Source organism: Eufriesea mexicana, unplaced genomic scaffold (genome assembly GCF_001483705.2).
Source record: "Eufriesea mexicana isolate 0111107269 unplaced genomic scaffold, ASM148370v2 scaffold5018, whole genome shotgun sequence".
NCBI classification, from domain to species: domain Eukaryota; kingdom Metazoa; phylum Arthropoda; class Insecta; order Hymenoptera; family Apidae; genus Eufriesea; species Eufriesea mexicana.
Genome location: NW_016912973.1, coordinates 816849 through 838806, shown reverse-complemented (window position 1 = coordinate 838806; position 21958 = coordinate 816849). Strand labels below are relative to the sequence as shown.

The following is a 21958-nucleotide window of genomic DNA, read 5'->3' as shown; positions in this document are numbered from 1 at the left end:
CTTCCTTTCGAAGATTTAATCGAACTTTATAACATTTCTATAAAAGAGGATCATACAAAACTTAATTACAAAAAAAGAAGCAGGTTGATATGCAAAACATATCTCTCACAAATATCAAATTATCGGTCATCTTTAATTAAACCGTGCCTGAAACTGGCCATGATACAGTATGTGAATGATTCTCTTAGTATATTAGCGCATATGTAGGTCCCTGCAGGAGTGCAGAAAACGAGGTAATGGCGGTGCTGAAGGGAAGGTGTTCGCACGCATATAGATCTAACCCAAGCACTACCACATGCATTTCTAGCTGTTGATAATGTGTTAGAAGTTACTTTGAATTTATGAAATATGTGATAAAACTCATTTATTATCTGGAATTTCATTACATATAATTTTTAGAATACCTTTTATTACCTAATGATACATTATCGATTGCTGTCTTGCAACATTCGAGTGAATGTTAAGAATTTATATATAAATGATGAATGAAATTCATTTCAATCATTAAATTATTGTTTAGAACAATACAATTATTTTTATTCTATACTCATATAAAAAGCAACTGTGCTCTAGAAGTTAGATATTTTGTTTGCTTATATTTTCTTTCCTATTCACTAGATACAAGATTTTTAAAAATTATTAGGATTTAAATAAGACTCTAGACTGCGTAGATCATTAAAATTTTTAAGATTTCTAAACAGTTTATGGGAATTATCAAATTGTTAGAAAAATTGCAAGGAAGAGGATCAAATATCTGTTGTTAGTGGATATATGTATATACTTACGTGCATCACCATCCCTGCACACTTACGTCACATTTACCTTGTGTGCAGACCGGTGCACCCTTACCACGTAGCAGCAGCAGCAGCCTGTCCCCTTTTCACCATGTACGTACCATACCTAGTGGAGGGGGTGAGATTGTGGTACTTCAGTGACGTCAGAGTTGATCGTCAGGCGCAAACTGGGGGTTTGCGCCCACCATACTACGTCAGAATGACGAGCCGATAAAGTACCTATCAGGGTTTTCTGCGGCGGGCGGGCCAACGGTCTTAGGGTAAACATTCTTTCCGATGGTTTCAAGCAGTTGCATATTGATTTTACCTAATTTTATTAAATCGTAACAAATTTGTGAACGTGAAGTAATCGTAAAGAAACAAAAAATGAAGGAAAATACTGACGAGATCATCGGTGAAGCACGATCTGGATTCTGGTTTCCAGGTGGCCGCCGTTGGTTTGGCCGACGATGGCGAACTCGGCTGAGACGACGGTCGACGGTGTCGACGTCAGCGAAAATGATGGTACAAGCGTGACTGGTGGTGGGCTTAGGAATCCTCTCATCTGCGGCATCTGTCACAATTATTACAACGAGCCTTGTCTGCTATCCTGCTTTCACACCTTTTGTGCCCGCTGCATCCGTGGCCCTCACCTTGAAGGAAAGGTCTCCTGTCCCTTCTGCGGGTAGATAACAACGACTGTTATTGCATGGTGTTTTTAGGGTGGGTGACGATCCCAGGTCTGGGTTAGGTTCGGCTACTAAGTGTATGTTTTTATATTTCCTACTATAGCATCTATCTTTGTATAAATGTCTGTCCAATTACGATAAGAAAATTTCTTATACATTAGTCAACATTTTTTCTATAATGAATTTTTGCTCCATACATTTTTGCTTCAACAATTTTGGATTTAAAGATATGTGGCATCTAAATTATTTTTATATCGTTGTAGATTATGTGGGTATAATATATCTTGATTAATATTACTGAAACAAGGATAAAAATCAATATATGGATATATTTCTATTATATGTGTCACTTGCAAATCATTTCTCCCTTACAAATATCTAGTTTATACATATCCATATATTGTAAAGTACGTGTGTATCCGATTTATTGTGGAGGATGAAATTCTTTAATTCTATTTAATTATATCATTTTCTTTTGTTATGACAATCCCTTGAAATATTTTTCTTTCTATGTATCATTAGAATATACTTTAGGTTGTAGTTTATAATAATATTTGTTTCCTAGACTCAAAATATCTCTTCCATCATTACTAAAGTTTTAATACTTTCAATTATATCCTGTTTTCACAAATCTAAAATATATTGATGTACATAGGCAACAGACACAGCTGAAAGATGGTGCACAACTTCCACCACCCGATCAATTGATACGTCAGCTAGTTGAGTTAGCAAACTCTGAGAATCCACCTTGTGCCAACTGTGATAAGCGTGACAAGTCTACTATGTTTTTTTGTACTACATGTGGTATGTAGCAAATGTAACAATATTATATTTTGTTATCTTATGTTTATTATTAGAAAGTGATACTATGTGCTTGAGGAACTTCAAATTCTTTTTAAATACAGGACAAGCATTGTGTACAGACTGCAGAGAGCACACTCACCGTGCAAAGATGTTTTCTACACACGAGGTATTGCACATGAGTAAATGTGCCAAAGACACCCAACGTCGTTGTCCCACCCATGGAGAACAATACATAATGTATAGCCAAAGTGCCAAGTGCATGCTTTGCGCTACTTGTGTTCGCGACATACCTGCAGATGCTAGACTTCACTGTGTCGACATTGAAAGTGCTTGGCAGCAGGCATCGAAGAAGTTGGAACGAGCTGTTAATTCTATCTGTGAACTGCAAGTTGGCGTGCAAGATGGAGTGCTGGCTTTAAAATCTCAACTTGATGAATTGCGACATAGTTTGGATTCTGAAAAAAGAGCATTGAATTCCTTTTGTCAGGGAATGCAGGAGGCTATATCGAAGACGCATGGAAGTGTCCTGACGGAACTGCAGCGACAAATTGAGACAAAGGAAAGGATGGTTCGCAGCCAGATGCTTTCATTAAGTAGCGCACTTCCTGTACTGCAAATGCACATAGTGCTGAGTACTGTTTTTACCAGCGGTGCAACAAAATATCAGTTTCTTGAGCTAGCTCATCCAATGCTGGAACGACTTATTCGAGTCGCACAATTAGGATATCCATCAAAGCCGCCCTTGTTGACTGCACATTTGAAGACTAATTATAAGAATGAATTTGCTCGCGCTTTACAACCGTACATCGGTCAGGCACAAACCCCGAAGGAATCTTTATATGATCAAACTCACACGATGGCTCAACAAGATCCGCCAGTGATTCAGGTATCTAGATGCATTTAGACTGGCCACCTGTCGATTACGAATTCCATCTTTACGTTCATATTACAAGTTTCTTTTTCATTGCATTTCTCGCGCACACTTCTGTGTAAGTATTTTTGTTTACAGGATTTTACTCGATATATGATGTGGCTTGTACTTAATCGTATGGTGGTAGTTAGTAGCCAGATTAGAATACAGTCATTCTTGTAGCAAATTGACTGTTTTCGACAGACGTGAAAACGTTTTGTTTCTTGTTAGTTTCTTAGCCGATGATGTGGTAGTCAGTATCAGTTTATTCAGACCCGTATATATCCATATACACGTCTGACGTGTTAAAAAAGAATGACTCGCCGTTTACGTAAGACATTTTTTTCCAAGCAGAGCAGCAAGTCTGCTCAGAGGATTTCGGCCAAAAGCGGAACAGACGGTGGATCGTTTTCCAGTCACTGCCGAACATTTGATACTCAGCTGAAGGAATTGAATCAACAGTTGCTCACTGTGAAGGAACGTTTAGAGGAGTTACAGCGCGATGTAACGCTTCTGAGAAGAGCCAACACACCTCCGTTGGGCACACGTTATGAACAGGTGGCGAGAGATTGTCGAGTGCTAGAACAACAATTAGAACATTATCAGCTGGAATTAGACCGCGCTAGAAATGTGTTTGATACATTTTGGGACGAACAATTATGTAGAATTCGCATAGAAAAAGAAATATTCCATTCTCAGGTATTGATTAGGTTTTATCATTGATAAAGCTCAAATATTTTTTTTGGAGATACATGGATTAATAACTTTTTCGTTCGTTTAGATGGATGATATTCTATCGTTGAGGAATCAGGTAAAACAATTACAGAATCTTGCTCAACAATTAGAACCATTTGTAAAATCCTTTGCGACTGGAGTCACTGCTGGTGAAGTAAGCATGACAGCTTCTGATGTAGCCAATAATCAGCATTTGCAGGCATTACTGCACTTGGCACGCTTACATATGCAGGAATCATCGCAACCCCAGACCCAAGCACCAACCAAAGATCATCGACACTCCCGTACTACAGCCACTAGTGCAGATAATGCACTTTATATGAAAGGTATTTTTTTCATTTCATAACACTTCAATTTCAAGATTACGTATGTTTTTTTTTTATTTAGAAACGAAAGAAGTACCACGATGTCGTACTCCTGCTAATGTTGAAGCTGCCTTAGACTCGAGCGGAAATATTATCGTCTATGGAACGGTCAAGTCTTCGGATCCAAAAAGGGGAGTGCTTAGTCAATTGATCGAGAAAGCTAGGAGTAAAGAAGATCGTAAAAAATCACCAGGGAGAGAGGAGAGTCGTGATCGTAGTCAGAGTCGACGACCGAGGAAGTCGCCCGATAGTACAAAGCCTATGACACCGCATGGTCACTGGTCTGCTGGCAAAATGCGTTCTTTGTATCGATCTTTGAAAGGTGGTAGTGGAGATAATTCTGCTGAAGGACTTGATCAACCGGAGAGGTGTACGGATTCTCAGCAACCACAGTCGCATACGACTGGTAAGAGTAGATCTGTGATGGATTGTATGTACGAGTAAATAGCACTGATAAAAAGAAGTCTGATGCTTGGAATGATACTTTGATGATAATTCAGAGGATTATGTAGATAGCATTTATATCGATGTAAATAAAACCCTGATAAATGTACATAAGAATTATTATACTATCGCGCCCAACTCAGGAATGACGAGTGTGGCCAAATGTTATTCTTATTTAAAATTATACCGGTTATTTAATAAAGGTATAAGTCGATGAACATCGTGGTTCGTTTTAGGTCAAATATGTGCATTATATACTTAAAACGATGTAATTGATATCAATAATATACTGGATAATTTTTCCATGCTTTTTGAAATTATACGATTGAAGAATTTTTTTCGCTTGAAATATTATTAAAATTACAATTATAATATTGTATCAGCAAATGCACGCTTCAATTAAATATATCGTTTAAATCTCTTGCTCCAAACATCACTTGCAAACCATGTATTCTAATATTATTGCCCTTTTTTATGGCAATCATTGAGTAAATTACATTAAAATTGATTCTTTATTTAAAGCATTAACATAATTCATTTCTCAGAGGAGGACGCATGATGCGATGTATTTGATTTTATCATCCTAATTTATTCATTTATATCATTCACATACTTCTAGCAGGAGAAGAAGGAGAATATCAACGAATTTCGGAGGCATCCAGCACGGGGGAGGCCAAGAAGCGTGTCCAAGCTGAGGTACATGCGGTTCCGGACGAACAATCAATTACTATAGGCAAGGGAAGCAAGGTCTATCCAGCCAGTGACTCAGAGGACGTGTTTTATGCGGATGAGAAGGCCTCCGTGGAGGTGAGAAGGCGCCGACGTGCAAGCTGCGACAGTTTGAGTACCACCGGCTCAGGAAGCAGGCGATCGAGCATCGTCGATGGGACGGTAGGTCAATCCGCGCAGGATCCCAGGAAAACATTGGTACTTTTGATCAGGCCTACACCGAAGTCGTCGTTTCTGGTACAGAAGCAGCGTTCCTGGGAAACATTTCCACGGCCAAAAAGCAAACGCAGCGTAACGACCAGCGAAGGTGCTGCCTCGTCCCTTAGCCAGCTGAAGAAAACGGACAGTTTCGAGGGACACGAGGAAACGGTAAGAACACTGGTGGCGGCTGTGCAAGAGACCAGGTCGCATCTGCATCATCGTCATGTACACCAACATCGCCATCACCGGAAGAGTAAGACAAACTAAAATAACAAATACTCGGTTAGTTTTGTTCGAGGAAGAGCCATGGTGAAGGTTCTAAGGAGCTTTTTTCAAGAGGTATCCAGCCCGGATTGTCAAAGTGCAAAAGTAGATGATAAGTAGAAAGTAAATGAAATTAAAATAAAAGTATTTACTAGGTTGTTCAGGATAGTTTAACTGCGTTTGACTGTCCGGGATGGTAGTCGGTACCCTCTAAAAATGTCTAGCATACATTGGAGAAAGTATTAACAAAGGACTGTACCTTGTTGAACGATAACACATTGTTATTAGAAGAAAGAAGATACTGTTGCACAAAATGGTATTACGAGGATCTTTTTCCGAGTATTTTGAACGTTTTATTAGAAGTATCATAATAAAAAGAAAGGGCATTTCGTATGATGTATATAATACTACAGACGAAGATGATTTTACAAATTATATCTCGTTTATTGCTATAAACTGCCACCGATGAAAGCACCTTCGACAACTGCATGTTATTATTGTTACGAACCATCGTAAATTTTTCGAATGTTTTATTTTTCGGTCTGGACCAAAAAGTATTTTCAACGTTTGTATAATCATCTTATATAATTAGTCGAGTAACTTCTACTCCCATGTATGTCTAGTCAGAGTTGTTTCAGGGTCAACTAGCCTTCAACATAGAGCAGTCCTCAATTTTTTATCGAATGGCATTTTGATTGCACTTTAAAGCGCCGAAGGTCATAATATCGCTGCCAATAGTAAAATAATACGTAAAAGAAGTATACATATTATATATACATACATAACAAAGAAAAAGAAAAAATGAAATTTATGAATGGTACTCTTACTGTTAATGCAGCCCTTATGTGATGTGTAAGCATTCAGAGGTTCGAATTAGGGTTAGAGGAAAACGTCGATTAATTACATGTGGGTATATACAGAGTTAGGATTTAATTAATGCTATTATTATTACTACGAAGAAGAGGAAAAAGGAGAAGAAGAAAAGAAAGAAAGGAAATAATTTTCCTAGCTGCTCAAATCGTGCATTTTCTTTAACTTGGGCTTAGAATTGGATTATGAAGAATGAATTTTATAAATTAAATGATCAAAATTAATTCGTAAAAATTAGAATTTATATATAGTAAGTCGAAGGTACTTTATACAGCGTATTACCGAATCTCTATAATTAAATGATGGAGGAATTATCGATTGTACATGAGAAAACGAAGCGACAGTAGCTTGTCCTGACAAAAAAGATAGCCTAATTACAAGTGTACTTGTAATTTGTCAAATGCACGAGGACCCATCGTCTCCGGTTATGCTCCAATTGCATAGGTGTATGATTGTGATAAATGTTTTTACAATAACATACACGTGTGTCAAATGTTTAAAATGGTTGTGTCGCGAAAAGCATACAGCTTTTACGATGAAAAACGAAGGTTCCTCGTGAAAAATAACATGATCGTTAAAGGATTAACATGATTATGATCTTTGTACAGATCATAATGAATTATAACCATAGTGAATGTACACGACTAATTATGTATGAAAAATGTCGAATTGTCGATAATAGAGAAATATACAAGTTATAAAGCATAAATATTGTTCAATTATTGATAGATATTTTAATTATTATTTAATGAATTGGTTTTACTAAAGTCTATCTTTATATATGCATATTTATATTATATATCATATTAATAGTATATTTAAAAATATTTTTTATATGATTTATTTCACATTATTAATACATTGGTTTATTTCTTATTTTGGAATTTTAGTAAAAGCCTCAGTAAAATACTGACTGAATGGATTGAACTTATAATTATTTTAAAATTTACAAAGAGGGGAATATTCTTACAAATAAGATGAAATATATAAAATTGCGTATCAATTAACTTATGATGACATTATATTTACAATTATCTGTTCACATTTTTTCTTTTGTTCTCACAGTGACAATGTCGATTTCATTTGCAATCGATTTGTTATTACTTTGTTTTTCATTATTGCTATAATTTTTATCACTCTTCACATTATGATTGTGGGGAATTAATGTACATGTAGATGTTGTTTTCGTTTTCGATAACCCTAATAGATTCAAAATAGTGCAATCCTCTGTATTTAATAATTTTAAGGCTTTCTGAATGTGATCTTTCATATATTTTAATTCACTCTCATTAATGTTTTGACTGATATTTAAATCATAATTGTATGGATTATAAATATACATAGGTGATACATTTGATTTTGTCTTAATTTTTGCTTCTCGTATGCAAATTGCATGTTTGTCAAAATTGAATGAATTGTAGTATTGAAAAAAACCATGCAATAGTTTATACAAAGATTCCTCATTGTTATGCATTGTCTTATTAACCGACAACTGGTTATGTGTACATTGTAGTTGGAATTTTGGAGTAATATTTTCTGCAAACAAAAATATGAATTTTAATATAATACACGCACAAGAAATACTTTTATTGTACCTATTTACCTGTGTTAAACTCTATAATATTTAAAGAAGGTAATATTTTTTCCACTTGTAAATAAAATAAAACTAACATAGTAAGAGAATAATTTGTTATCCATGAACCTGGAATTTCCTTTGTTATGAGCATCTTTCTTGCCCATGTACGTATAGTGCAAACAAGTGGCTTAATGCGCCAGTCCATCAGTCCATATGTATATAATGCTTTCGACATTTCTAATGCAGACCTAAGCAAATAATATTAAAAGAAATCACATGTCACAAAACAAAAAGCATTTGTTACATACGTGTTTGAGTTACAGAGGTCACATTCTGTATCAGTAGCTAAGTAAGAAAATTTAATTATAGGAACTCGAGCTCGGAGAATTTTTCTTACATTTCCAATTTCGGGAATACACATATTCATTACTGTACCTACTGTTTCTAAGAATTGTTTTTGCCTGATTAGATTTTTAGTATTAACAGATACTGCCATAAAATGGAATTTGTTTTGCTGAAATCAGAATTTATTAAAGTCAGTTTTTATATAGCTAGAAAAAGATTGATGATGTCTTTACACTTACACTAGGTGTAATGTAATTTTCCTGAGTTGTACATAATAAATCAAGATCACATCCTATTTGACCAAAACCATTAACAGATGATCCAAATGGCATTATACAGATATTGGTAAACAATTTCTTTAAGTAGACTGCAGTCTGATGTGCAATAAAAAATCTTAGCCTTATGTCTAAATCTGTAATTTTCAATGTATTATAAAGAGTAACCATTTGCATTGATACCTAAAATATTAAAACTCTTTGTATTACAGTATGTAATTTATTTTTAATTTAGTATGATAATACAGTACAGATTTCTGTTTTTCTAATATATTTTTTAAATCTTCTGGTTCCAATATTTTGTAAATGGTATTTAGTCCTTGTTTCGTAATATATGAAGTATTTTTATCTTTATATGATAATACATTTGATTTAACATAAATATCATTTTGGGTGATATCATTTATACACATAGATTTAATTTGCTGCACCTCCGTTAATGAGTTTAATTCCAATAACATATACTTCTACAATATGATATAAAATGTTTACAGAAATTATTTATTAAGTACTATATATAATTTTTAAAGAATTATGAAAATCGTAAGAAATTGTACCTACTTCATTTTTTCTGGTAGAATAACGATATACATTATTAATCTTCACATACTTGCTACATAAATTTATAAATTGATCACAATGCTTTCTATTACCTACATTTACTAAAATACTCTTCTTTGCTTCTAGTTCTCTAAGGCTAATCATTTGTTTGAATGATTTTACAGATATATCTACAAAATATATTTCATATTTTATTTTGCTTTGATTACTAATATTTATTAAATAATATCTATTATAATATTAATATTTGTTATCATAGGTTAAATATAAGTAATTTAAATATGAGATTAACTATAATATTTTTTTGCGGTAGTTTGTACAGTTAATCATAATCTTTTCTTAAATATTGCATACTTTTCAATTATATAATATAATATTTAATATTAAAATTTAAACTAGTAAAAAGTCTTTAATGAATGTGATAAACAATGACTGTAGTATAATTACTGTAGTATTAATAATAATTAATAAAGTATAATTAATATGAAGTTAGGAACAAATTTATAAATAAAATAAGAGAAGAAAAAATATAACTATTAAATGACAAAAACTTTGTGAATGAGGTTATGGTAATAAGAATTTTTTAAATTCAAGCATACTGTAACTGATATCTTCTGTTTTACAACTGTTATTCATTATAAGCCTTTTTATATATTTTATACATTTACAATAAGATGTATTTAACACAAAACCAAAATTTGTATTAACACAACGTACAAGCGCCATTTTTAACTTATTTTAGTCTAAAGCATGTGGTACTTGTAGTGTAGCTACATATCGGTAAATTACCGATTGTACATTCGTTACGTTGGTCGGTCAAAAGTATGATATTTAATATGTAAAAATAATCAATTAAATGTCACATATTAATTCATTAAATAAATTTGATTTGGAATAAATGTAACAGAGTACTCACATTCTAACTAAAAGAAAATTTTATGACTAAAAGGAAACAAAATTGATGTGTAATTATGTCGATAAAACTATTCGAATTATTGAAATATGATTTTATGTCGTAGATTTATGCAGTAAATATGATATAACAAAATAATATTAAAGTCATTTTGTAAATGATTTTAATTCATATTTTTGATTACCATATATGTATATGTATCATATGTATTAGAAATTTCATTCTCTTGGAAAGTTAATATTATGAAAATCTTCAACCTATATGCGAGTAAGTTTACGTAAAATTTATTATTACATGATAATATTAAAAGAATGTATATAGTGACAAGAAGTAACATGTATTTGTACTAGGAAAGTTGCAAAAATTTCTTTATACTTCTCAAGAGAAACGCGGTGTAGCTTCTAACCCAGGCGATGACGTAAGTTTAACCTATCCTTTTCATTTTAATACATGTAGACGTTTTCCTTCTTTTACTTCATTTCTTCTACCCCTTTTTCGCGAATATCTTATCGCTAGCAACGGTATTAAGGTACATTGCGAACAAAAGATTTTAGTTTCGCTGCATGCTTTCCAAACACATAAAAGTCTTGTATTCTTAATACGAAAGTATCAAAGCTGTTCTTAAATTTTTCAATTTATATGTTTTTCAGCTCAGAATTTTCAAGTTTGTATTAAAGGTATAGAGGATACTATAAAATAATATTAAAAGTATTTGTAAAGTAGGAATGCATTTCGAATCAAGTAATAGGATGGATTACTCAAATTATTTCAATATTAAAATTTCGTTCACAGAAATTTGTAATCAATTCGTCGTTCATGGTTCTAGAAACGCTCTGGTGTCGCACTCTATCGGTTGATCGCTCAAATATTCCGTAGATTATTACAAGTTGTTTTTCTCTGTTTCTCTAGTGTTCATTCTCTCGTATCTTTCTTTAGGTCATATTTTCTTTAATACAAAAGCGAATATTAACACCACACGTTCTATTTCATTTCCACTATTTTACAAGAAATAACCAGAGCTATTCTTTTCCTATGTTCTCCTTAAATTTATTTGCTTTATCGGTCCTCCTTTCTTCACAAACGAAAACCATCTGTCTCTGTTTTTTCAATCCGTAGCGCATATCATTGCTTCTCTCCATAGTTCTCCCCCTCTCACCTCTAGACGGTTCGCCATCGTTTGTTTGTGAGGGGAAGACAGAGGTAACAGGGACCGTGCAGAGAGGACGAAGAGCAGTGCAGTTTCGAGCCTCGCGTCGATCGCAGGAGATTTCTCTATTACTTGACTCTCTCCATGCTCGACTGCTTCTTTCCAGAGCAACGAACCGCCGGCAGGTGTGTGGTGCAGTGGCGATAATAAAACACGCGAAGAGAATAGTCTGACAGAGTATGGGAATATTCGCGGTGGAAGTCGGTCTATTTTGAAAAAAAAGAAAAGAAAAACGAACATCTTGCTTTTAATAATAATAAAGCAAGCAGAATCCCAAAAGAAATCCGCCAAATTGAAGTCCTATCTTTAGAAAAAGAAAATTTTTAAGAAAATTTAACTCTACCTCGGAATAAGAGATACCTGAATGACAATATCAGTTGCGAGAATAGCGTACAATTCTATAGCACGAGAAGGCAACAATGATCGTCGTCTCTCCGCTGGTGAACACGAGCTGAATTGTAGAGACTTCGAGTCTCGTAAATGACCGAGAAGAAGCGTCATCGAGGGATCATCCACGATTTGGGGATGTCGACGTGCGTGAAATGGACTTTATGGCCGGCGAGAACGCGTTTTCGACGCTATTTGACGAGTCTCGTGTACTACCGGAAGTGTTAATGATGAACGAGCCGGATCCACGAGGCAGATCGAACTGGTGATTACGACGAATTCCGGTGCTATTTAAAAAGCGATTCTCGCGATCCTCTTTGACTTTTCCCTTTCTTCTTTTTTTCTCCCGTTTGCTCCTTCGACTTGCTGTTTCGCAACTACAGTGAAAAAACGATCGGTTATTTCATTGGCGAGATTGCCGGTCGAAGACAACCGGGTATCGCGAGTCGTCGGTGATTGGAATAATTTTTGGTGGTGAACCGGTCTGATCCGACAGGTGAGATATCTCAGTAATTAACTACTCGATACTTGTCGCTAACACTATCTCAATGCTATCGACAATTACAATTTTGTCGCACGATTACCTTGTAAAGTAAGCATTCTTACGAGTAATTCTACAAAATGATACATTTACTCGATTTGCCTAATGTATTCGTTCTATCAGATGGAGTCGCACGGGAATACAGAGTTAAAAGCCTGTTAAACTCTTTGGGTTTTACGTCTTTAATCGCAATAACACCAAGATGGAGTAATATCTTCTAGCACGGAAGATCTACGAATTATTAACTTACTGTCAATAGGTGAAAAAAGAAAGAAACGGAAAATTAATAAGCCAAAAAGTAGGGAAATTACGCGATTTAAATAGTTCTCCATTCTTAAGGTCGTCAAAAGCGAGTGCGCATATATCATGAAGATGCGTTTCCTCTTCGATGAAATCTAATTTGCAAACGTTTACTTCGCGGTCGGTTAATCAATTCTACCGAATTCATCCAAGAAATCGTTTAAAAATCACGCGTCGAAAGTCGTAAGAACTCTCTTCTGCTTCTCGATTACTACCTGGCACGCGCGCTATGCCAAGTTCTTTGCCAAATTTCTCAAAAATCGTCGCAGACTCGTTGCCTACGCCGCGTGACGCCCCGAAAATCGTTTCTACACTTGGGAATTTATATCCGGTCGTAGTGTTGGTATTTCGTTCGTAAATTCCCGACGTAGAAGCATGATTTCGACCTCGATGCCAATACCGTTCCACGAGAATACCTATGGGACGCGAGGGAGGTGTGCAGATACGTTTGAAAAAGTGGTTGGGCAGAGGGGTGTAACGCGAGAACGGCTGACAGCTGCGCCAACAGCGTGGAAGCAACCGTTTCCTTTCTCGAGCATGCTGCGGAGACACGCACGGAAAATGGAGGGGCAAACAGCCAACGGCTGAATGGGTATAACGTGGACTTCATAGTCGGTTTAATGAAACGGCGTTATGCAATGGAACTACACGAAAACGGGTACAAGGCTCGTTCATCCTTGTAGGTGGCACTGCTGACCAAATATGCAGGCGCCAAGGATTGTTCACGTTCACTCGTTCTTTTAGTCCGAGAATTAACAACCGGGGTATATCAAGTATACGTGGACAAGGATCTTAGATATTTTAGCGAGTTATAAACAGTGGATGAGGTAATTAACATTCTCGCTGGGGTTAAAACGTTAAAACACTGGTCTTTTTCCACGAAATGGTGTCGGGATTATCTAATGACTATTGTTTTACTTATAAATATTGGAGTTTCGTAACAGCGCGAAAGCACGCGTATAGACTACAATCCGTCTTACGCGACAGAAGTCACCGGTGACTTCAATGCCCGGTATGCCATGACGTGGGCACCGCTTTGTACTCTTTCTATACTCACGATCTGCGCGGATGTCAAGACGCGAAGGCAAAACAGCGATCTCAAAATGCGCGAAAGAGTAAAAGATTATCCACGAAAGGTGGTGATTATGGAAAAAGCAAATAGGTTATGTAAAAAGAACAATACGAAGATATTTCCATCGTAATCGACGGGTAACTTTTTTTCTTTCTGAAATGCAAACGACGAAAAGCCAAAGAGAAATAAATTTCCGCGTGACAAGGAGAAAGTGAAAGGTAGAGAATCGTACGGCCCTGGGTTCCCAAGTGCATCAACTCACGAGGTACGAGCCTGACTTTCCTGGCCGTGGCGAGAAAAGGTGGAAAGGTGGCAGAACCTCGCGGGATGTCGATCGACCAGCCTCGTAAAATCCCGCGATTCGTGCCGTCGCGACGTCATGTGCAATCGAAAATCGTAAGCGGACCGTCGCGCAGTGAAAATGGCGCCCGCGTGGAAGGGCTACGGTCAAGCACGGTGGTCCAGTGTGCTCGAGGTCGTTCCTGTTCCGTGCACCGGCCTCTCCTATTGCTCGAAAAAGTGAACGTTGCGTTATGTTCGGCCACCTTCGCGAAACACCGCGTCGCTTTCTCGAACCACCCGGCACAGCTCTGCTAACCAGTACGCAAACGTTTTCCCTTCGCCAAAACTCGAAATCCTTCGAGGCTTGGGATTTTTCTTTGTCGTTGCCGTGTATGATCACGATGCGGGAAGAGCAAGGGAAGTTCCCTGTGTTCATGAATCGTACAAAATCTCGAACCTCGATGTGTTACGTGAGCTACCGATCTTAACGATGACCGAAAAGCCTGCTCTATGCGTTTTGGGGAATGTCGTAGGAATAGAGAATGATTTTTCAGTGTCAGAGCCCTGTTGAACCCTTAGCGAATCACGGATCGAAGCCTGAAAAACTGTGGTTAGAGACGTTTAATCGGACACACGAGTAAAGAATATCGAGTGGATGTATTAAGCAAAAAAGATATACGGGTAATCGTGCGATTCTTCGTGTTTGTTGCAAGTGTTCTCGCGCTAGAGACGTTTGCACGGTCGATCATACTCATGGGAGTTCGACCCAGTTATTAATAAGACTTTCTCTTTTATTTTAGCCATGGACTGGCGAGGGGTCGCACTGGCATTTTTGTTGGTAAGTAAATGGAAAGAATCTATTGTTAACAATCTCTGAACTGTCTCAGCCCTTTTACGTTAACCATGGACCCCTAATTCTTTCCACTGCTGACGCAACTCGACCTGGTTTCTTTCTTGGATTTTGTAGCTGTATTGATACGTGTATTTCCAAACATATCTCATGAAGTATATACAAATGAATATAAACGAAACCAATGCTACAGTATGAAATTTCCCTACGACATACATGTATACATATTCGACACCTTTCGCCACGAGAAGAAACAGCTGGATGTTTAATTTCAACTGGTTTGTACGTTTCCGTTCGATTTCGATTTAGATCACCTATAACGAATCCAGTGTACGATACTTTCTCTTGTATCGTGTTGAACGAAAAATAAGCGTGATTGGGGAGCGTAGTATGTTGGCCAGGAATGCGGGGAATTATGTAATCCTTTGTTGGTACAACGTCCCGCTAAACCGACTAGACTGCCCAGAAAACTGTGTCGAGACGGCTGCAATATTTTTTATGCCCGGCAATTTTTCACCTCGACATTAATTTTAAATGCAATGATTCATTTCGACGATATCATCGCATTTTTCGAATACGAAAAATCTGACAATTTGTCGTCAAGCGACGATCTGTCGGCAAGAAGTTTGATTTTTCTACTACTCGTGAAAGTTGCTGTATATTTCTGCCAGGATAAGAGATATTCAAGCTTTTTGCAAGCCTCGGGATAGTTTCGACCAAAAGAATCATTGGCATCTACGACGGTATTGATTGCAGTGATACAGTTTTTGTTCCATTCGTGTTTAACAAGCGTTACGAACTTTCCTGTTGCCAGAGCAATCGCGAAATGAAGGCTGCGCGAGATAATTTGTGTTAGATACTTGCTCTTTTTATGATAATCACAGCGAACATCCTTGTAAAATAAAACGATGTTCTCTCTTGACAAAGACGAGTGGATTCGATGTCGTTAACCCATTCGGAAGGTTGCAATCATGGATCCGTGCATGGCTTAATAACGTGATTGTACTGAAAACTTAGAATTACGCTGATTAGAACCACGGAGGATTCCTGCAAGCGGGTGTTTAGAGTGCTTCCGGTTTAAAAGTCTAGGCAATGATACGTTTTTGATGCCAACATGCTCGTGCAACTTGCTTTTTCTACTCTGGAACAGACATCGATCTGGATAGTGAATGTACGAACGTGTGCAAAGTAAAATCTCGATCTCGGTAGAAATTGTAAGTTTAAGAGAAGAAAGCGTTTCGAGCGAGTGTTCGGGTAGAAGTTATCGTCACTCGGGAAACTCGAATTTCTAAGTGGATGCTTGTTACGCTTGCCCAGCGTTGAATTCTTCGCTACCTCTCGATGCTACGGACATTTACATATGTAAAAAGGAAAGAGTCTGGAGCAGGTTCTCGCGAAAAACTGGAAGTTCTCGAGGAGATGCAAAGGTTTATAGAACGCTGAGCGTCCTTCGGAAGAATGGACGAAAATTCCTGACCGATGGATCATCTGGAATGCAAATAAGGCACTTCCAAGTATCGTCCCGCGAAATGTATGAGTTTCGAAAGGTCTCTGAAGAGACGCGTTGAAGGAGAGGGACGTATAAGATTGGAAATTTACCGAATAACGACGAGGAAGGGAGAAAAGGAACGGGAGAAAATCTACCGAGCATGTTCCCGCATAAAAATTATAGTACATGGAAATTTTGAAGCGTTCGCAAATATTTGAACGAGCGTTTTGCACACCAGCGAGAGAGACAGAATCCATACAGAATAGCCACACCCACCTTTACACGGTGTTCTTTTAAATATCGGCGCAGGATCTCAGAGAGCTCCCTGCAGCTCGTTTTCATAAACGTTTCACCGTGAAGTCGATAGGAGAATCGATACCGGAAGTCAGTAAAACTCTCCCTTACGAGTAATTCACACGTACCAAGAGACTGGTAAACCGAGAGTGAACCCTCGCTGTTCTCTAAAAAACGATGCTTATGTCTAACTTTAAGTTTATTTGCACGATACATTATAAGTGATCAACATAATCGATGCAAGACGTATGCAAGAATGATGTCAACGAGATGCAGCAAATTTCTGAAATCCTCATCTGCCCATCTCGAATCCTGTTATAATAATTGCTATTCGATTCTAGCGATAATTGTGTCTAATAGATACGTAACAGCTTACTTTCAACGATAATTATATCGTGACGAAGTTACGATTGTATACGATACTGAAGATAATTAAACGACCATCCGTTCAGATGTCTTCCAGGAGTGCCTAAAATTAGAACGTTTAATAAAGAGTTTAGCGTTAGTAAAGATCGAATTACGAATTGAAACTCAAGATTGATCTAAAGGACAAAGTAATTGCATTTTCTTAGTTATGGACATGTACATGGAGGAACATTATCGCGAGGAACGGTCAAGAAAATCACGTTTGTTTTAGCTCGAGAGAAAGTCGTCAGTGACGCGACCAAGTTTAGAACGGGCATTGCGTAAATAATTTTTCATCGATTCATCGAATCCCATCGCTTTACGTAACTCAGTCCACAAGGACGTTCTTCTAGGAGCGTGTAAATCCGATCTAATGACATAAACCGAATTTTAAATTCAGAACGGCTATCTCGATGAGCGACAGGAACGTGTTAAAGAAGAGAGCGTGGGTGTCCTTCTGAAAGGCGGAATTTCACGGAGAGTCTGCAATCTCTGACTAAACCCACGCAACATCGGCGACTTTCGATAGCTTTTTTCTGCCAGGGACATGTCACGCTCAACAATGCTCGTTTATTATCTCGAATCTGCCTCTATCGATTGTTTCCAGAATGTTCTCTGAAGTCGTACTAGAAAGATTGCCGAAATTGGGGAGAGATTTATCTTCCAGTTAATACAAATGGGTCTCAAGGATTTTATGATGTTCGAAACACTTTAGAAGATTGAACCATTCGACGAAACTACGTTTTACGTGTTCTTTACGAAAGTTAAGAGACTTATCGGCCAAGAGATTGCTTCATCGAGAAAAAACTTCATGGGTATGTCTAAATAAAGAACTCCGGGAGAAGCCCATTGCTGTTGATGCAGATTGAGATGCATTTTAGCCAAAAGCGCGCGGCAATGACGTCATGGAGATACTTATAGGGGATATAACAATCGGGTAGAGGCGAATGACTAATGTAACTTGCGTTATGCCAGCAGGATCGCGCGATGGGAGGCGTTTTCAAGGAGACCTCTACCTACGCTAGATCCGCGACTATGTCGATCCGATTACCCATTGATCCACTTGATAACTTGCTCGCTCTGAGGTAGATTATAACGCACGAAAATATTCATCAGTGCATGTTTCTTACGTGGCTCTATGTTCTCATTAAACTCCCGAACAAGAAATAAGTTACAATATCCCGAGTTTAATGGTCGCGTTTAAAAATGATTATGCACCGTCATTTATCCGTAAGGGTGAAGGAAGAGATACAACATCGTGTGATGGGAGGAATCACGTTCAATTATATTCCAAAATTACTTCCGCTACAACCATCGTCTACCATATTTTCCTGCTATTCGAAAGAGGACGTAGAATTATCGTTTTGCCGCGAGGGAAAGATATCAAAGTTTTATCAAGATCGAGGGTCATTAAATTGAAAATAAACGGAAGACAGAACGCTATGCAAATGCTCCGAGGACGATGTGTAACACGTTCTCTGTTTAATTGCGTGGTATATTATAGATAACACTCGGTACAAGAATTTCATTCAGTGGTGACAACTGCGAGACATCTCTGCGTGAAATTTATTTGTCTTTCGAATGATTAAAGATGCCGTTTGAAATCTTCATTAACCATAGTTCTTCCACTCACGAAGGACGACAAATTATAATTCATTCGTTTTAATGGAAAATTATGCGTGACGACAAGGCATCGACGCGACGATAAAGTAAAATAAGATGTTAAATACAGGAATATGATAATATAGTAAGGGTATAAAGTGGTATTTAAAAAAACTTTGACACGTAAGTACCAAGTCACGACCGAAGTCTCATCCTTGAAACATAAACGCGCGACCGTAGAAGTAGGTCTGCACTTTGATCGGTCTCATCCTCGAGGTATTCACGGATTTTTTTCTGCAAAACTGCCTCTGCATTTTCCATCGCATCCTCGCGATTATGTATAATTGGACTGAATGCAGTGGACGTGAGTGGAAACGTATAGCTAAGAATTCTGTATGAGATTCTAGCCATATATGGGACTCGGGGAGTTCCACTATCCGATAGAACTCGGAGAAGTAACCTTCCGCACTATAACACGAGTTCTGTGCTCCTACGTCTCGGACACGCCTTACAATGAGGCGATTTGACACGAACATGACTGCGAGGTGTTGAAGATTGTGTTCCAAGATTAAGTACTTACTCGAAGATTCTAATATATGCTGAAATTTTTAAAATTCTCTTCTTTTTCTTTTTTCTCAATTATCTTTGAAAGAGTACACTGATAACGCACTTGTTTCCTTGCGTCGCAAATGGGTAAATTCACTCTCCGGATTATCGCGTTACATTCGAGACGCTGTGGCCAGATGATATTGATCAAGCTGTGTATTTTTTGAAACGATTCGTTGGATGTGGAAAATTGCGAGATAGCGGCTTTCAGATTTTTCCAAGTTGGGAGTCTTTCCTCTTCAAGTGACTACGAATAGGTTGGTCTTGATCTGTGAGACTATTCCTGTGCTAAAAATTGTCTCAAGGATGATACATGTACTTCATTGGAAGATTCTATCTTCAAAATGACTTTCCTCGAATAAATCAAACTAGTCTGAACGTTTTAATAGCTTTCGTAGTATTTGTAGTACTTACTCAAGCATGTACGAAATGGCCGTTGACTCGTTGAACCACTTTCATCGGCGCACACCGATATATGCATTAAGAAGGTTGACGTCGGTGTTTATTAGACAATTTCTCTAATACACACGTTTTCGTGTTCATGGCTTTCGACGCAAGAAACGTATCGCAAACTCTCACTTTCCGTTCAGAGACGCAACTCGCGATTTTATGTGCTGCAAGTTACCTCCTAATACGGAACATTGTTATCGAGCTATAGCTCCATCGTTAGTTCGTGACAATTTTCTTCAGATTAAAACCAGTTCAGGGTTGCGTTAATCCATCACGAAGAAGTCGATCCACATAGGCTGAGAGCAAGAAAAAGAACAGACGTAATGCTTTGCATCGACACGGTGCAACCGATCAACTCCAACTATTACGCGCTCACCTAATCCGTAGTGGAGTTGTTGTGCGAGTCTACACGTAACGCCGATACCTAAATTGGCATGGATTGGAAAATAAAAGTGTGTCGAGGGAGTAAAAGGTGCTTCGAGTGCCCTTGTTCGTTCACTGTCTTCATTCCGCGTTGGAGAACGTCTGTTCCGCTGTGGAAGTTTTACTCGCTCCTCGTGAATTTGCTTCAGAGGTAGGGACAGGATACGAATGATGGAAGATCGCGTAAATATTTATGTCGTTGTTGATGATCGTCAATTTTTTACGTCCCACTCTGCATTTATAGAGTACGCCTTGGCAGCTCCTACTACGCGAATGATAAGGCCAGCGATGGCTCGTAATTACAATGCTTGTACCTAGTCACAGTTAATCTTTGAACGCTCTTACAAGATGGTATGTTTTAGCAGATAGGGTAATTAGGAACGATCTAGGCTTGGAACATGATGCTCGTCCTTTCCATTATCCAATCGGCCTTACCATATACAAGCAGTCGCCTTTAAGTCTCTTATTTACAACCTTGTACAACGAGCAGCAGCTCAGATTTCACAGGTGAAATTAATCATCGAACTTGTTGTTCTTGTTATCGATTATTCGTCAGGTTGTACGCTTTCGATTACGATCCAAGTTAATTTCAGTTCGTGCAAACAGTTCTAACCGAGGCGTCGATAATGAGAATTAATCGAAAGGATCGGTCGTTGAGGTGATTTTCTGTGTCCTTCCAATAACTTCGAGATTCAATTCCGTAGGTACGACAGCCTTTCTCGTGGAATTTGGCGAGTAAAAGTTAATTGATGAGAAGATGCTAGCATTGTGCGGAGACAGATCGGGTGTCTTTAATTGTCCTCGAGACTGTACGCCATCGGCACGTTTTCCACGAGTCCCCGTGGCGAATAATCAAGTTTAATCGATGAGAAACGGACTCTCGTGTTTCCTCACAGCTCTGAAATCGCATGATTCATACAGGCTTCGAGCGATACTGGAGAGAGTCGAACGAATCTTGTTCGGTCTGACATTTTCGCGAAGACTTTTCCATCGATGACGCGCTCTTTGATCCGGGTATCAGTCATAGATTCCGTGGCCAACAGATCATTATCGGTATCCTTTTCATGTACCGCTTTCTTCGCTCCCATGTTCCCTCGAATTTCTGATACCTCTATTCAAAACCGATAATTACCATCCATTGTTCCCGTCAATGACAACGCATTGGTGCTCGAACGGGGGAAGGGAAGGACGAAGTAGAATCGAAATTTCTAAAGCTTCGTCCACTGTCCCACGCCACCTGTTGTTCTCCTGTTATCGTTCTAGGGACAAACGATTCTCCGGACGATCTAACGAGCATCGCTCCTTTTTTTCTTTCCAGATTACAATAGCGAGGCACAGCACCACATACGCCGCCCAAATACCCCAGCAACTGCCTACATGTGAGTATACACACCGCTTTCTAATAATTGTCAGTGTAGCAGCGATAACTAATTAGTCGGGGTCAATTAACCGAGAACCTCTGTGGTCGACGGGTGGTAGAATCAGGGGCCAAGTTGCCAGTGAATTGTCTCTCCCATGGAAAACGTTTCCTGCCTTCGTCAAATTGTGAACGATCAGATAAGAAAAGAAAAAGAAACGGAAAAAAGGACACATATG

At 37.9% G+C, this 21958-nt stretch overlaps 3 protein-coding genes across 4 annotated transcripts in view; 2 read left to right on the top strand and 1 right to left on the bottom strand.

Moving 5' to 3' along the window:
* The first annotated feature begins 1001 nt into the window (after positions 1-1001).
* On the top strand, positions 1002-5996 carry LOC108551784 (RING finger protein 207). 2 transcript variants are annotated; one of them, XM_017906050.1, is made up of 9 exons: positions 1002-1054; positions 1219-1458; positions 2118-2266; positions 2368-3152; positions 3531-3875; positions 3958-4237; positions 4299-4682; positions 5343-5611; positions 5693-5996. In XM_017906050.1, exons 2-9 carry the CDS (start codon positions 1244-1246, stop codon positions 5915-5917), a joined length of 2652 nt encoding a protein of 883 aa, XP_017761539.1. In that variant the 5' UTR covers positions 1002-1054; positions 1219-1243; the 3' UTR covers positions 5918-5996. The 2 variants fall into 2 exon arrangements, with proteins under 2 accessions (XP_017761539.1, XP_017761538.1); XM_017906049.1 differs by having other exon boundaries at positions 5343-5996.
* Positions 5997-7745: 1749 nt separating this feature from the next.
* MTPAP (mitochondrial poly(A) polymerase) lies at positions 7746-10267 on the bottom strand. The gene is made up of 7 exons (XM_017906032.1): positions 10141-10267; positions 9542-9711; positions 9232-9447; positions 8945-9163; positions 8669-8874; positions 8388-8608; positions 7746-8320 (listed from the first exon to the last, which is right to left on the bottom strand). Exons 1-7 carry the CDS (start codon positions 10265-10267, stop codon positions 7824-7826), a joined length of 1656 nt encoding a protein of 551 aa, XP_017761521.1. The 3' UTR covers positions 7746-7823.
* A 1665-nt stretch (positions 10268-11932) lies between these two features.
* pio (zona pellucida domain-containing protein piopio) overlaps positions 11933-21958 on the top strand; it is a 47751-nt gene continuing 37725 nt past the window's right edge. Inside the window, exons 1-3 of the mRNA XM_017906068.1 lie at positions 11933-12544; positions 15044-15081; positions 21681-21741. Coding sequence (XP_017761557.1) covers positions 15046-15081; positions 21681-21741 — 97 coding nt within the window. The 5' untranslated portion in view covers positions 11933-12544; positions 15044-15045. The remainder of the gene's footprint in view (positions 12545-15043; positions 15082-21680; positions 21742-21958) is intronic.

Coding starts and splice junctions, on each gene's coding strand:
- LOC108551784 (XM_017906049.1), top strand. CDS start 1,244: ATGGCGAACTCGGCTGAGACGACGGTCGACGGTGTCGACGTCAGCGAA. Junction 1,459..2,117: donor GTCTCCTGTCCCTTCTGCGG/GTAGATAACAAC, acceptor TGATGTACATAG/GCAACAGACACAGCTGAAAG. Junction 3,876..3,957: donor AAGAAATATTCCATTCTCAG/GTATTGATTAGG, acceptor TCGTTCGTTTAG/ATGGATGATATTCTATCGTT.
- MTPAP (XM_017906032.1), bottom strand. CDS start 10,267: ATGGCGCTTGTACGTTGTGTTAATACAAATTTTGGTTTTGTGTTAAAT. Junction 9,712..10,140: donor AACAGAAGATATCAGTTACA/GTATGCTTGAAT, acceptor TATATTTTGTAG/ATATATCTGTAAAATCATTC. Junction 8,609..8,668: donor GACCTCTGTAACTCAAACAC/GTATGTAACAAA, acceptor TTATTTGCTTAG/GTCTGCATTAGAAATGTCGA.